This window comes from Octopus sinensis, linkage group LG14 (assembly GCF_006345805.1).
Source record: "Octopus sinensis linkage group LG14, ASM634580v1, whole genome shotgun sequence".
NCBI lineage: Eukaryota > Metazoa > Mollusca > Cephalopoda > Octopoda > Octopodidae > Octopus > Octopus sinensis.
Genome location: NC_043010.1, coordinates 38,529,220 through 38,545,219, shown reverse-complemented (window position 1 = coordinate 38,545,219; position 16,000 = coordinate 38,529,220). Strand labels below are relative to the sequence as shown.

The 16,000-nt window shown below is 36.9% G+C and overlaps 1 protein-coding gene across 2 annotated transcripts in view; it reads right to left on the bottom strand.

The window, feature by feature from the left end:
* Positions 1-16,000, bottom strand: part of LOC115219111 (kinesin-like protein KIF11-B) — a 49,803-nt gene that overhangs the window by 8,192 nt on the left and 25,611 nt on the right. For both annotated transcript variants that reach the window (XM_029789185.2, XM_029789186.2), the window contains exons 15-24: positions 15,129-15,301; positions 13,014-13,139; positions 10,674-10,841; positions 9,830-9,904; positions 9,606-9,661; positions 7,845-7,944; positions 5,793-5,876; positions 4,636-4,731; positions 3,013-3,232; positions 2,318-2,472 (exon numbers count right to left, since the gene is read on the bottom strand). In XM_029789185.2, the coding sequence (XP_029645045.1) occupies positions 2,318-2,472; positions 3,013-3,232; positions 4,636-4,731; positions 5,793-5,876; positions 7,845-7,944; positions 9,606-9,661; positions 9,830-9,904; positions 10,674-10,841; positions 13,014-13,139; positions 15,129-15,301 (1,253 nt within the window). The remainder of the gene's footprint in view (positions 1-2,317; positions 2,473-3,012; positions 3,233-4,635; positions 4,732-5,792; positions 5,877-7,844; positions 7,945-9,605; positions 9,662-9,829; positions 9,905-10,673; positions 10,842-13,013; positions 13,140-15,128; positions 15,302-16,000) is intronic.

The window sequence follows — 16,000 nt, the reverse complement described above, 5'->3', positions numbered from 1 at the left end:
AAGAGGCAGGCATGATGCACGAAGTGGGAGGTGGGGTTACTGTAACGGGTGAAGAACCAAAAGCACGGCTCTTCCAGAACTCCCTATTTTGCTGAGGAGGGTAAGTCTTTTGCAGAACCTCATATTACCAGAGATCCCGAGGTTAGCTTTCACCACTTCAACCCATGTCTTCCTGGGTCTACATCTACAACAGGTATCAGACACATTAAGCTTACAGCAATTCTTTATACTGCTGTCCCCATCTGTACACTTCACATGTTCATATGTCCAGTGTAGTCTTCTTTTTTGAACGCAACGTCTCATTCCTCTTACAAAGTTTTTCTCTCATCACATTTGTACCAATTCTCATCCTCAACTAAATTAACAATTAGTTCCCTTAAGGGAGCTAAGCATACAGTTTATCATCACAATCATGTTTTTTATTTTTACGATAACAGTTCCTAACTGAAATTTAAAAACTTCTTGGAGAGAATTTATTATTTTACCATATGACCAAATATGGCTTAAAATTGACTCCAAAAGCACCAGTGCCTGATCATCATCATCATCATCACTTAATGTCGGTTTTCCATGCTGGCATGTGAAAAGCACCTAGATCAGACTGGAGCCTGGTGCAGCCTCCTGGCTTCCTAGACCCCGGTCGAACTATCAAACCCATGCTAGCATGGAAAACAGACGATAAACGACGATGATGATGATAAGTGATTCATGAAAATATAAAAGATGTGTGTGTATGTGTGGCATTCTTTTGTCACATAGAGCAATGATACTAAACATGCATACACACTCAAATTTTAATCTTACTGGAGTTTTGCTGAAATACTTAAGATTTCATATTAAATATTTCTATGGAAAACATCCTTTTGATTTGAATCATTAGTATTTCTGTAAGGCTCATAAACGAAATATATGTTCCACATTCATGTATAGGGTCCTTTAAGGTCTGATAGGACTGCATAATCCTTAGAATAAGATAAACTATGAAAGATATTTAAGAATAACTAAGGGAAAATGCCCTGAGACACCTGCTGCATGGAGTTTTAGTTGAAAGCAGTATACAAATACTGAATGAGATCAGGGCATGCAAAGGAGAATTCTGGAAATTAGATATAAATTGCACTGTAAAACAGGTATGACCTTTAGTAGTACAGTGGAAACTGGTCATGTTTCGGTCTTATTAGACCCTTATCAGCAAAACATTAACACAAGCTCAGACTATGTATTAAATAGAAGATACTTTGAATTTTATTCACCAAATCCCAGAAAGAGATTAGTAATCCATCATTATCATTTTAACATGCACTTTTCCTTGCTTGCATGCATCAGATGGAATTTGGTGAAGCAGATCAACACCTGGATGGCCTTCTTGTTGCCTACACTCAGCTGTTTCCAAGCAAGGTAATAGTTTTAGGCCTAACAGTTTTTTTGGATCTTTACCTTTTGACGTACAGATTTTTAAAATAATTTTTTGTAACTAAACACTTTCAAAATTCGGACACTGGTAGAATGTGTCATATAAAACATGTTTTACTCTTAGCATTTTTGAGAAAAACTTATATTTACAAAATAATTTCACGTCAAAGTAGGCCGATTTCGGTAATTTCAACCAATCAATGACGTGTATTCAGCTGACTAAAATTACTGCCATTGTTTGTCAACAACAACTATCGGCGGTGTATTTTTCGTTTGTCGCTGTTATTTATGACATCGTTCATGCGTTTGTACTGGTTTTAGCTTTAAGGTTTTTGGGTTAAGGTTAGGGCTGTCATAAATAACAGTGACAAACGAAAAATACAACGCCGGAAGTTCTTGTTGACAAACAATGGCAGTAATTTTATTCAGCTGAATGCACGTCATTAATTGGTTGAAATTACCAAAATACAATAACTTTAAGGTGAAATAGCTTCGGAAATATAAGTTTTTCTCAAAAATGCTAAGAGTAAAATATGCTTTATATGACACATTCTACCAGTGTCTGAAGTTTGAAAGTGTTTAGTTACAAAAAATTAATTTTTAAGTCTGTAGGTCAAAAGATAAAGATCCGTTTTTATTTTGACAAGAAATAAAGGACACCACTTATATGACGGTGACACTCATTTACAGCACACACAAGCACAATGAGCTTCACAGTTTCCATGCACCAAATCCATTCACAAGTATTTGGTCAGTCCATGGATATAATACTAAACACTTGCCCAAAGAACCATGCAGTGGGAATGAACCCAGAACCACATGGTTGGGAAGCAAACTTCTTAACCAGACCGCTATGCCTGCACCTATATTACATTTAATTAGAAATGAATAAAAAAACACCTACCTGTGAAGCTTTTACAGGTGTGCTTTCCACACTGTTTCTTTCTACCAAAAACTGATCTTTCCTGCTCTTCCTGTATTGTGTAATTAATTCATCATGATCTTCAGTTTGAGGTAAATCATTTGGATAACTAAACTGACGACGTTTTGGTGTTTCACCTGAGAGAAAAGAAATTTTTTAAAAATACACAAACGTTTAGAATCCCGAAGAAGTATGTAGGTTGTCAACAGTACTTTGTAACTGTCACTGGTTAACAAACAGCTTTTTAATTCATTGTTCACATTTGTACCAAAGAGTATGTTTTGAGTAAAAGGTGTATATGTGATGGCCAAGTCTCAAAATTCCATTCCATGTTAACCCTTTAGCATTTAGATTATTCTGTCAAATGTACTGCTTATTTATTCACATTGTTTTGAATTAATCATGCATCATCTTGCACCTCTGAGACTCTCATTATGCAACTGCTTATTTTTAGGACATTGTTGGGTAGGTATGAGAGGCCAGATCTAGCTAGTTTGAACATGAAACACGTAGACCATTTAAGCTAGATATGGCCAGTTTGAATGCTAAAGGGTTAAGCTACATCATACATAAGCACTCATGGCCAATGGCTATTTAACTAAACTATATGGATCACAAGACACAACATAAAAACGAGAAAATGTACATTTATGATATTTTTTATAAGTTCAACATACCTGTAGGTAAATCCTGAGCAAACTCAGCAATGAAACCATCCACATCATTTTGTTGAGAGGTCAACTTTACTTTCAATAATTCAACATCTTGTGACATGTTATCAAACTGAGATTTTCCACATTCGAGTAGACTGTTCAGATGTGTTGATGTTGACTCATTAGATCTCTCTGTTAAAGTAGTGGCTTTCTCCATGGCAGACACAGTTAGTGAGTCTAATTTCTAAAATGTATAAAGGAAATGAATTCATATTAAAGGCTCAATATATTTCTTATATTTACATGTAACCTAATTTATAAAGTAGAGGCCTGCATGACCATAGGTCCAGCCAATTGTTCTATAACTGGAGGATTCTGAGCTTCACCCATCAGCACAATAACTTGGATAAGTATCTTCTACCAAAGTCTCAGATGAGACAAAGCCTTGAGAAGAAAATTGAGAAGGGACAAATTCAATGAATGACTATCAGATGTGTGTTTGAAATAAAAATGCATCCCAAACTAAAGAAGAAATGGCTACAATTTGCTGGCCACTGTTACTGAGCAGAGAAAGAGGTTATCTCATCCCTGTTCTTATGGTATCCCTCTGGAAGTGTTTTCTCCAGGAAACTGACATTTCCAGATACTATATCTCGGTTGGATATTAGAGATCTAAACACAGCAATGCAGGACTGTATAGTGTGGAAAGGGATTGTCGATGGAGTTCTGACCAACCATAGGTTGGTTGAAGGATGAAATAAAAATACCCATGGAATTTGTTTACACACAAGTCAACTTGGATTTTTCTACTTCCAAAGCAGGTCAAATTACTGGAGTTGATATAATTGACTAAAATGTCTCAAAAGTGATATACTAACATGCTCACATTTCAATGACTAAAATCAGCAAATGAGTTAGAGAGCAAAATTTTTGCATTTATATGCTCTGAAAAATTAAAGGGAAAAACTGATCACCTTGATTTTAGCACAAAGAATATTGTTCAAATTGTCTGTCCACTTGAAAGAGTTAATAAACTACTAACAGATCACCTTACACTTCTTGAAGGTATTTTGTGAATGAATATTCCTTGGGTGATTTAAGGATTTAGGGTATAAAAACCAATCCACAAACAAATTTATTTCATTATATTTTAAATTCTTGGTTCCTCAATTTTAAATATTCTATGATTCGAAATTAAATTTTTAAAAATTAATTTCTTGTTATAGTACGCAACCTTCACACACATCCTGTAGATCATTCCTTTGACAAGGGATCAGATTTAATCTTATCTTAACCAAGCAACATCTTCCAAATTTAAAAACTCTTATGCGAATATTTAACCATCATGGAATCAATCATTGTTTGGGCTTAATTCTTTTGATATCAACCTGCCTATATCTTACAAAAAATGCTTGTTCATACAGAGATTAAAATTTTTTCATTTCATTTTCTGTAAAAAATCTTCTGTTGAACTATATTCCAAACACAGTTATTTTACTACATCCCCCCCCAAATAGTTTTCAAATTCATTGAATCACAAACAGAAATATAGTCATGAAAGGATATGTTCTCAAGAAATCGGAATCAAGATTATTTTTTCAAAATTTTATCAAAAACATTGTTTTTAGTGGATTCATTGCACCTTACCTCTGTTTGGTTTATCAAAATATTTATGCTGGTATTAGCGTCTGTTTGATAAGAATTCAGTTTCTCAGTAACAATTGACAAACAATTATCCCAGTTCTAGGAAGGAAAAAGAGGATGAAAGTAGAAACATTGTTAGTAGTGAATAGAACAGATCAATTTATAAATGCAACAAAACAGGTATCAAGGAGTTTTGGTTTTTGCTTAAAAGCATAGGATTTGAAAATATTCATATCTAAAAATAAGAACATCACTAGAAGTGTTTCATAGAAAATCGAAGTTCTAGGAGAAAGAGTTTGCAGAAAAAAACAGGTTTTAACATCAGTGCATTTTGCCTTCTATATCCTATCACCTTGTCACAAGAGATAGCAACTGAAATGCTATCGTTCCTGGATCTTTTCGGTTTAAACGGCAGTTTTTTCTAGCGGTGTCATGTGAAATTGTCACCCATAATTATGACCCTAGAATCGATCTATTGCATTTCAATCTCTTTTAGGGTTAGGGTTAAGGGGAAGGGTATCTTTTTTTCTTCACAAATGTAAATAAACCCAATCTGTTTCTTAAACGAGGGACATATTCATACGGCACAGAATGCTTTTTAACTCAATAGACGTCACTGATTGGTTGAAATTGCAGAAAAAAAACGACAAATATCTTACAAACTATAGAATTTTCTCAATAAAGGCAAGAGAAAAAGATGTTTTATAAACACATTCTACCAGTATACGAAGTTTAACATTTTTTAATTACCTACAAATTATGTTAAAAACTACCGTTCAAACCGAAAAGATCCTCGTTCCTTAACAGGAAGGCATCAAGGGAGCTTACTTGCCCCGAATTAGTGTCATTTTAAAAACCAAAAAAAGAGACACATTAGAATAATGTAACCTTATATATACATTGATTGAAAAAAAAGAAATAAAAATAAAAGAGATGACCTGTCATTTACCTTAATATATAAACTGTATTCTAATATAATAGTCATACCAGCACACATACATATATGCTCTATTCTCTTCCTCTACAATGAAGGACTGATTCACAACAATACAAAACACTTCAATTACTACATGTCACCTCAAAGGTGGAACTTTAGTAATTACATTTGAATACAGGACTGAAGAGGGAGGAAAATTCAATAAAAAAAGAAGATGTCTAACCTGTGTGGCTTTCTGGAAGTGCTCGTTAAATGCAGTTTTTGTTGCGGTACACTTCTGTTGAGCATCATCAACTTCATTTTCAACCTGTGAAGAAACAAATTCTTTTATTCCATCAATAAATTTAGCCAGTACCTCATGGCCATGCCAGGGTACATTTGCTGCCAATCTACCCGAGAACACCCTATGTAATGTGACACAAATATTTACAGTGATCTGGAGAAAAAAATCTTCCATCAAATTTCATATTTATTTTGTTCCAAACAGTAACAACAAAATTTATTTTATGAAATTCCTCACAGAAATATGGTAAGAAAAGGGTTAAACTAGTATCAAAATTTTTTTTAAATTTGCAATATTTAGACTGTAAAGCAATCCAAGTGAATACTGTGAGGGCATTTGGTTAGCTATGGTTTGAAAATCAGTTATTCACACCCCTTATATGATGATAAGGGTAATAATAGTAATGATAATATTAATGGTACTATGTTGTCAACTTAATGTGACAGTCCCATGAAAGGGAAGAATGCTACTGCTATTTAGCCCTAGGAAACACAGTTTCTTGTTGGCCTTAACACATTTCCTACGTCCTTATGTTTTCAAAGGGGAGATAAGCACCTCTACCCAGCAAAGCCAGCATCCAGAGACTAGTTTCAGAGTCATTGCTCATCAGACTTGTTTCAGAGTCATTGCTTATCTCCCCTTTGAAAACATAAGGACACAGGAAACGCTGTTTCCTAGGGCTAAACAGCAGTAGCATTCTTCCCTTTCATGTGACTGTTACATTAAGTTGACAACATACTATCACTTTATCGTGCTGCTACTATATAAATCTCTGGGAGATTTAGAAATGTATTATTTCTATAATATTAATGGTTTCACGGTATTTCATCAGTCTTTACCTTTCATCCTTTCTGGGTCGATAAATTAAGTACCAGTTGCGTACTTGGGTCGAGCTAATTGACTGGCCACCTTCCCAACCCCACAAAAGTTAAGGCCCTGTGCCTAGAGTAGAAAAGAATATTAATGGTTTCAAATTTTAGTACAAGGCCAGCAAATTTAGGAGGTGGTTTAGCTGATTTCATTGACCACAGCACTTGGACTGGTATTTATTTTATCAACCCTGGAAGGATGAAAAACAAAGTGACACTGGCAGAATCTGAGCTCAGAATGGTAAAGAGCAGGAAGAAACGTTACCAAGTCCTACACACTAAGGATTCTGCTGACTCACTGCCTTTAATAATAATAATCATTTCTACTGGAGACACAAGGCCACAAATTTGGGGGTAGGGGGCCAGTATGCAACTGGTACTTTATCGACCCCAAAAGGATGAAAAGCAAAGTCGACCTCGGAGGAATAATAATAATCCTTTCTGCTGGAAGCACAAGGCCTCAAATTTGGAAGAAGGGATTAGGTCAATTACATCGACCCCAGTGCATAACTGGTGCTTATTTAATCAACCCTGAAAGAATGAAAGGCAAAGTCGACCATGGCGGAATCTGAAATAATAATTCTTTCTACCTTAGGAATGAGAACCCAGGTTCGAAATTTCCCCAAGAAATCTGATGAAGGCTGGAGAGTATATCAGCCGAAATGTGTTAACAACAAACAAGATGAGGACAAATATCCATCAAATGTAAATAATGTACAAGGCTGCTCATTTACAACTGTAGCATGTCAAGACAAGACACATGGTGTGCTTCTTTTAGTTCCTGTTTAGCAAATCTACACACAAGGCTTTGGTTGGTCTGGGTACAAAGGTAGAAAACAATTACCCAAGGTGATACAGTGGGATTGATCCCAATTTCACATGGTTGGTAAGCAAGCTTCTCAACCATATGACCATGCCTGAACCTATGAATGAGGACTGCCGTGAAGGGGATTTCAATTTAATTAAAATTCAAAAACACCAACAGAATGGATAGTGCTAAATGCACCCTGGTGATGGTAGTGTTGAGCTGGGCAACAAGTAATAGCCTCTCCCTCTCTCTCTCTTTGAAAACAAAAAAAAATCTTTAGAGCTATATTATTACAAAAACAAAGTCAGAAAGTACCTTTTGCACAGTTTCAATACAGGAATCAATTCCAAGTTTGGCATGTTCCAAAACCTTATCTGATTGTTGGCCAATATATTCCTGGCTTGTTTTTATTTCACTATAAAAGAAATAATAAATAAAAATAATTACTGTGCCATTGGCATAGAATTTCAAATTAACATTCTCTGAAAGTTTTAATTTATTTAATTATTTCTAAGAAAATGAGTGCATGCAATAGAAGATAACTGAACAGTGACAGAGAAAGATTCCAGAAGACCTGATGAGTGCTGGGGCTTCACAATTGAAATACCTAATAATAAATCAAGACAGCTGATCATTGATGATGATGATCTTACAGTTTAAAAGTCAAGCTGGCCTCCATCTTTCTGTCCATCATAACATATATAGGAGGGAAGAAGGAAAAGAGAAAAGTTATTATTGAGAGAGATAATGTGTGTATGAATGACATAAGTAGTGTTGCCACCATAGTAACTATGGTGATTAAAAATGTGGGAATTTCAAGTGCAAGTTTGTCAACACAACGCAGACTTCAAAAATAGGCTTTTATTATATAACAGTCTACCATTAACTGATTGTACCTTACAAGGCCATGGCATTTCTCCATCACAGTGGTTTCTAATTTAGACATAAATGCAGCAAGTTTGCAGGGATACAATTAGTCATTTAGTTAGACACACTTATATTTGACAGGTACTTTATTTCACTGATTCCGGATTGATGAATGGCAATACTCACCTCAGCAAGGTTTGAACTCGGGACATAACAAGCTGGGGCAAATTCCACAGGAATTTTTCAACACTTTACCTATTTTGGCAGATTGCCATCTTATATCACTCAATACATTGACGATAATGATAAAACTATTTACAGGATGAGTGTAAGACTTTTAATACCAATCTTGCTGCAAATGCATTTAGCTCTAGGATACAAAAACTGATTTTAACGGTGCAATATTTAAATTAAAAGCTTTCCGTTATATTTTAAGAACCTTATCAAATTATGTCCCATAATTAGACTGATGAAATAGAACTAATTATTTTAATTACCTTTTTACAAATTTTCCCCAAATACATAATTATGTCAAATTTAAACACACAGAAACAGGTATTGACATGTTTCTATGGTTAAAAGGCTGACTTCCAAACCATTTCATTTCAGGCTCCATCTCACAGTGCAGCACCTTATTATACCCACAAGCCAATCAAAACCTCGTGAGTGGATTTGACAGACAAAAACTGGAAGAAGCCAGTCGTGTGTGTGTTGCATGCAGACAAGCATGGAAAAGTTGACATTAAAGATGACAACAAGTGTATTCATTAGTAATATAGTCCAGAAGGATCAAAAGTCAACTACGTAATGGCAAATAAGTGAAATAAATATTGGTTTAAAATTTTGCCACAAGGCCAGGAATTCTGGGGGCGGTAACATTGACCCTATTGCTTAAGTGGTACATATTTTGTTGACTTTGAAAAGATGAAAGGCAAAGTTGACCTCAGTGAAATTTGAACTTAGAACATAAAGATGGACAAAATGCTAAGAAGCATTTTGCCCGACATGCTAACGATTCTGATAGCATGCTGCCTTAAGTGAAATAAATGTTAAAATTCTAACAAAAACCTGACCTAGTTTAACAAAAATATGACATAGAAAAAGAACTAATCTGGTTTGGCAAATAATTCTATCATCAAGGCACAAAGCCCAATTTCAGGTAGTCAACCTTTTATTTTAGGAATAATCAAAGAAAAATTTGATCCTTACCTTTGTAGATTCTCGAACTTCTTGTTCTCCTTCTGAGCAGTGACTAGCTTGCCAATCTGTAATAAGAAATACAAAACACGTTTATCATTCGAGGATTATTTATTAAAATGAGAGACACAGACAAACACACATGTAGGATGCATGTACAAATGAAAATACAAATTTTTTTTTTTTGTTTTAATTCCGAAAGAAGTAAAATATACAAAGAAAATATCAATACTTACTCTTTCATTCACACCTGAAGAATTCTCTCGTTCTTTCTGTGCCAACTTGATACAATCCATTGCCTGAGTTAAGTACTAGGAATAAAAGATAATGGAAATTTTTAAGTCATGGCATAATCAAGTATTTTAAAACAACAGTATCTCAGTGGAAGAGTATACATCCAACTAAATATCTGGGGCACTATTATCTTGGCTACCTCAACTGCCTCCTCTTATAAATATCATCTATAACAGCTACAATTTAAAAAAAGTTATTATTACCATTATTAACACTTTTGGTACCATATTTATTTCGGGATGCTCTGTGTTTCTTTCAATTATTTTAAATACAACAAAGTATTTAGTAAAATAACTTGGTTATCATTAAGCTGGTGTTAGGAACATAAATTGTGACGATTATAATTCAAAACTTACGAATACAAGACATTTGTACTAAAAAGAGCCAGAGGTGGTTTCAGCTGGGTTGGTAATGAAAGGGTTAAGGCAACAGCTTGGCAGAACCATTACCATGTCAAAGAAAATGTTTGTGGCATTTCATCCATCTATATTCTAAGTTCAAATTCCACCAAGGTCAACATTGCCGTTCCTCCTTTCAGGGTCAATGAAATAAGTACCAGTAGCATACAGGAGTCAATGCAAATCAACTAACACCTCCCACAAAATTTCAGGCCCTGTGCTAACCGTGGAAATGCGTTGATTTAAATTCAAAACATTCGAATAATAAAGACAAATCTATTTCACTAAATTCTTCATTATTTAAAAAATTAATTGAAACAAATGTCACCTATTGGAAAATAATATCCAAGACTGAGAATAATGTATAAACTAACATGGTATCACTTACTTTTTCAAGATTCGAATTACAGGAATTGGATTCTTCGATATTCTGTTGCATCTGTTGAGTCTGGTCCTGCTGCCAGTTAACGTGGTCAGTGACAAGTGCTGAGAGTGAAGACAGTTGTGCTGTTAATCCTTTAGACAGCTGCTGCATGAATTGCTCAAATTCAGATTTCTGAAATGAAAAACGAATAAATAAATAAATAAAAATTCCAAGACTTAAAATAGCTGAAATTTAGAAAGACTCATAACCAATCTGCTGTACCATCTGCTCTTCAGACAGGCATGTAACATAAATCTGCTTGACTGACGAAAGTAAAACAGACAGGAGTAGGAACAGAGTAAAACCAAGACAAGTCCTCACATCCCATAGACCAAAGCCTACAGCTATCTCAAATGATTCCCTCAGTTGCTGCTTACTTTACTCTTTAACGTGTTACAGTCATTTGACTGTGGCCATGCTGGAGCATCGCCTTTATAGTCGAGCAAATCGACCCCCGGACTTATTCTTTGTAAACCTAGTACTTATTCTATCGGTCTCTTTTGCCGAACCGCTAAGTTACGGCTATGTAAACACACCAGCATCAGTTGTCAAGCGATGTTGGGGGGGGGGGGGGACACAGACACACACATAGATACATATACATATATACGACGGGCTTCTTTCAGTTTCCGTCTACAAGTCCACTCACAAGGCTTTAGTCAGCCCGAGGATATAGTAGAAGACACTTGCCCAAGGTGCCATGCAGTGGGACTGAACCCAAAACCATGTGGTTGGTAAGCAAGCTACTTACCACACAGCCACTCCTATGCTTAACAACTCCACATCCATATCTATTCCATTATGGTTAGAAGTGACTAAGTACTGACAAAATTTGTTTTGCAATGTAGTGGTTCTCAGTTCAGTCCTATTCTGTAGTACCTTCTGTGTCTTTTACCATAGTCTTGTACCACCCCAAGCCTTACCAAAGAAACAGGAAACAGAAATGTTATGGGAACCTGTTCGGATAGATTGTGTTTGTTCTGCAGTGTAAGACCTAATCCAATACCCAGCTCAACACCACCACCACCACCACCACCAGGTCATTGGGTACCTTTAGCACCATACAATCTATTGCAAACATTGAGGCCAAGTTTCTTGGGTGTAAGACTTAAACTAATGCACAGTTTACTACCACCACTGCCACCATTACATTGTAGAATGGCTTTTAGCACAGTGCACTCTCCTGCAAGCATTCCAAATCCAAAGATATCTTCATTTTTCCAATAAGTCTTGTAGGTCTTGCATAAGTCGCAGGAATTACTCTCCCACTTCAGACTACTCTTTCAACATTTTTGCATCAGTCAATAGACTGCAGCCATGCTGGAGCACCACCTTCAGCATGAACAGCTACACTGCATTTTATAGTGGTGCAAACACAAAAGCAAGACAAATGTACATGCACAACTGGATTCTGGACCCCCACCCACCCCAATCTAATTCAACTCAAGAGGTATTGGTCAACCCAAAAATTACATGGATGGTTAAGAGCGTTGCTTGGCAACAACACTATGGTTCCAGGTTAACCAAATAGTTTGCAAGTACAATCTTATTTCTTTATTGCCCACAAGAGGCTAAACATAGAGGTGACAAACAAGGATAGACAAAGGGATTAAGTCGATTAGATCGACCTCAGTGCGTAACTGGTACTTAATTTATCGACCCTGAAAGGATGAGAGGCAAAGTCAACCTCGACAGAATTTGAACTCAGAACGTAATGGCAGACAAAATACCACTAAGCATTTCGTCCGGTGTACTAACGTTTATTTGTTTATTGCCCACAAGGGGCTAAACACAGAGAGGACAAACAAGGATAGACAAACAGATTAAGTCGATTATATCAACCCCAGTGCGTAACTGGTACTTATTTAATCGACCTCGAAAGGTTGAAAGGTAAAGTTAACCTCGGCGGAATTTGAACTCAGAACGTAAAGACAGACGAAATACCGCTAAGCATTTCCCCTGGTGTGCTAACGTTTCTTAATTCTTTATTGCCCACAAGGGGCTAAACATAGAGGTTACAAGCAAGGACAAACAAAGGGGTTAAGTCGATTACATCGACCCCAGTGCGTAACTGATACTTAATTTATCGACCCCGAAAGGATGAAAGGCAAAGTTAACCTCGGCGGAATTTGAACTCAGAACGTAAAGGCAGACGAAATACCACTAAGAATTTCGCCCGGCGTGCTAACGTTTCTGCCAGCTCGCCGCCTAAAGTTTGCAAGTAAAATCCGGTAAATAGAAATGCTGAAGTACCGGAACTGGTCAGTTTAAAAGCTATAAAGTTAAAGAAAATATTCATCTTACCTGCTTCTCCAACTGCTGCTTAACCTGCAACCTCAGTGTCTGTATCGACTGGAGAGCATTCATCTGTGACTGCAGACTGGACACTAGTTCGGAATCAATAGCTTTCAAGTGGTCAACGCTGTTTTCCTAATGAACAACAAAAGCAATAATTATTTCAAATTTTCGCACAAGGTCAGCAATTCTAGTGGGAGGGAATTAGTTGAATATATTGGATAGGGGGGGGGCTTCAAAGGGGGTAGCATACCTGCCTTCCTGAAGTAGTTTTTCATCACATTTCTTAAAATTGTGGTAGAGGCCTTGGTCACGGGACCACTCATGTCTAGAAACTGAGGTTGGGGGTAAGCAAGGGAATGCTCCCTGTAGAAAATCCAGCTCCAAAAAAGCCTCATGATAGCAAAGGAGAATGGGCACCAGCCAGCCCAAAGGTTGGAGTGGGCTGCACCTGCCTACCTTGGTTGCTATGGCATTGAGGTAGATCCAGCCACCCCCGTTAATGTAGACAAAACCCAGACTTAAAACACTGGATGATGATATTGACCCCAGCACTTGACAGGTATTTTATTTTATCGAACCCAAGATAATGAAAGGCAAAATTGACAGGAAGTTATGTTATTAAGCATTTTCTGCAACATGTCAACAATTCTGCCAAGTCCCAACCTCAATAATAGCAATCCTTTCTAGTGTCACTGGACTGTCTCCTGTGCAGATGGCACGTAAAAAAACGCCATTTGAGCGTGGCCGTTGCCAGTACCGCCTGACTGGCCCTCGTGCCAGTGGCAGGTAAAAGCATCCACTACACTCTCGGAGTGGTTGCCATTAGGAAGGGCATCCAGCTATAGAAACTCTGCCAGCTCAAGATTGGAGCCTAGTGCAGCCATCAGGTTCGCCAGTCCTCAGTCAAATCGTCCAACCCATGCTAGCATGGAAAGCGGACAATTTAGTAAGAGGAGACCAGTCAATTACACTGACCCCAGTGCTCAACTGGTACTTATTTCATCAACTCTTAAAGGATGAAAGACAAAACCGACCTCACTATAATTTACTGCCTTATATAAGTACACCCACATACTGTACTTTACAAGTGTGTAACTTGAAGTAGCTAACCTCATAAATTCTGTATTTAATGACACATAACATCATTTTAAAGTCCACTTTTACATGCCTGCATGGGTCAGATGGAATTTGTTGAGACAGCTTTCCGTTGGCTTGATGCCTTCCTGTCACTAACCTCATCCATTTCTAAGCAAGGGAATATTTTTCATGATCAGACATGTCTTTCACAGGAGACTGACGAAGAACAGCATTGCTTGGATGATGGTGATGCTTGCTTACTGTCATCACATAATGATGAAACAAGGGTACACACATACAAGACAGGCTTCTTTCAATTTCCTTCTGCCTTACAAATTGACTCAAAAGGCTTTGGTTGACCTAGGGTTATAGTAGAAGACACTTGCCTAAAGTGACAGTGGGATTGAACCCAAGGACACATAGTTGGGAAGCAACCTTCTTGACCACAAAGCCAAATCTACACACACATGTGCAAATGTGTGTAGTGTGAGTGTTTACAAAAATGACACTGAGCTACAGGTATGGACAATGTCATCACAGCTGCAGTTTGGCTGCAACTGGGCAAGTTTGCTGATATCTCCTTGTCAACTATCCCTCCATTAGTTTTGTGGTTACTCTTTTGTACTTTTACTTGCTTCAGTCATTTTAACTGTGGCCATGCTGGAGCACTGCCTTTAGTCAAGCAAATCGACCCCATGACTTATTCTGTGTAAGCCTAGTACTTATTCTATCGGTCTCTTTTGCTGAACTGCTAAGTTGGTGGGGACAAACTCAGACACATAAACATACATACATATATATATATACACACACACACACACATACATACATACGACGGGCTTCTTTCAGTTTCCATCTACCAAATCCACTCACAAGGATTTGGTCGGCCTGAGGGTATAGTAGAAAAACACTTGCCGAAGGTGCCACACAGTGGGACTGAACCCGGAACCATGTGGTTGGTAAGCAAGCTACTTACCACACAGCCACTCCTGAATTTTTCTGGAATAAAAAGATCTTTTACTATTTCTTGAGCAAACACCATACCTGCATGTTTGTGACTTCTGTGGTAGTCTCATTCAAAAAGGTGTTTGTCTCTTCAAACTCGTTCCGTTTATTAGATTTCATTTGGTCTGTGTGCTTCTTTACATTCTCTACTACATTGGACCAGGACTTTAACATGCTGCCAGAATGGGTTGCCAGAACTTCTTGTAGACCATCTAAAAGAACAATAAGAAAAGCAGTTATAAATGGAATAAATCTTCATGGCTCCAAAACAATATAAAAATATTTGGCATTTTGCTGCCTGTCTGACTGCAAATTCAGTATCAATATTTTCTTTTAACCCTTCCGTTACTAACCCGGCCGAAAAATTTATAGGTTCATAATATCAACCCGGCTGAAAAATTTATAGGTTCATAATACCAACCCGGCCGAGAGAACCTATTGTTATTTAAATGTAAATTTGAACCCAAATCTCGTTGGTACATTCGTTAAAACATGTGATTTCACTTTGTAAATAGTTGACTTATAGTATCCGACATTGCTTGAAGTGATATCTGAACTCAGTGAATTTTGGGAGATTTTTTTCCACATCGATTTTTTTTCAACTTTGAAAATGGATAGGAGTTTCATGTTATCAAGCATTGATTCCAAATTTAAAGCTTTTTCAACGGAAAATAGGGAGATATCGAGAAAAAGAATGAATGAGGTACAAAAGCACATGCTGTTTGAGAATGAATGGGATATTTCTGTATCCGAAACTGGAAGCAGCGATTCTGAAGAAACAAAGCGGCGACAGCAAAGACAATTTTACATCGGAATGAAGTAAAAAACTTTAAAAATGTTTTTATTAGCAATTTTTCTGAGGAGATAGTTTATCTATAGTCTTTCTTAGGAAGCGAAACCATTAGACTTTA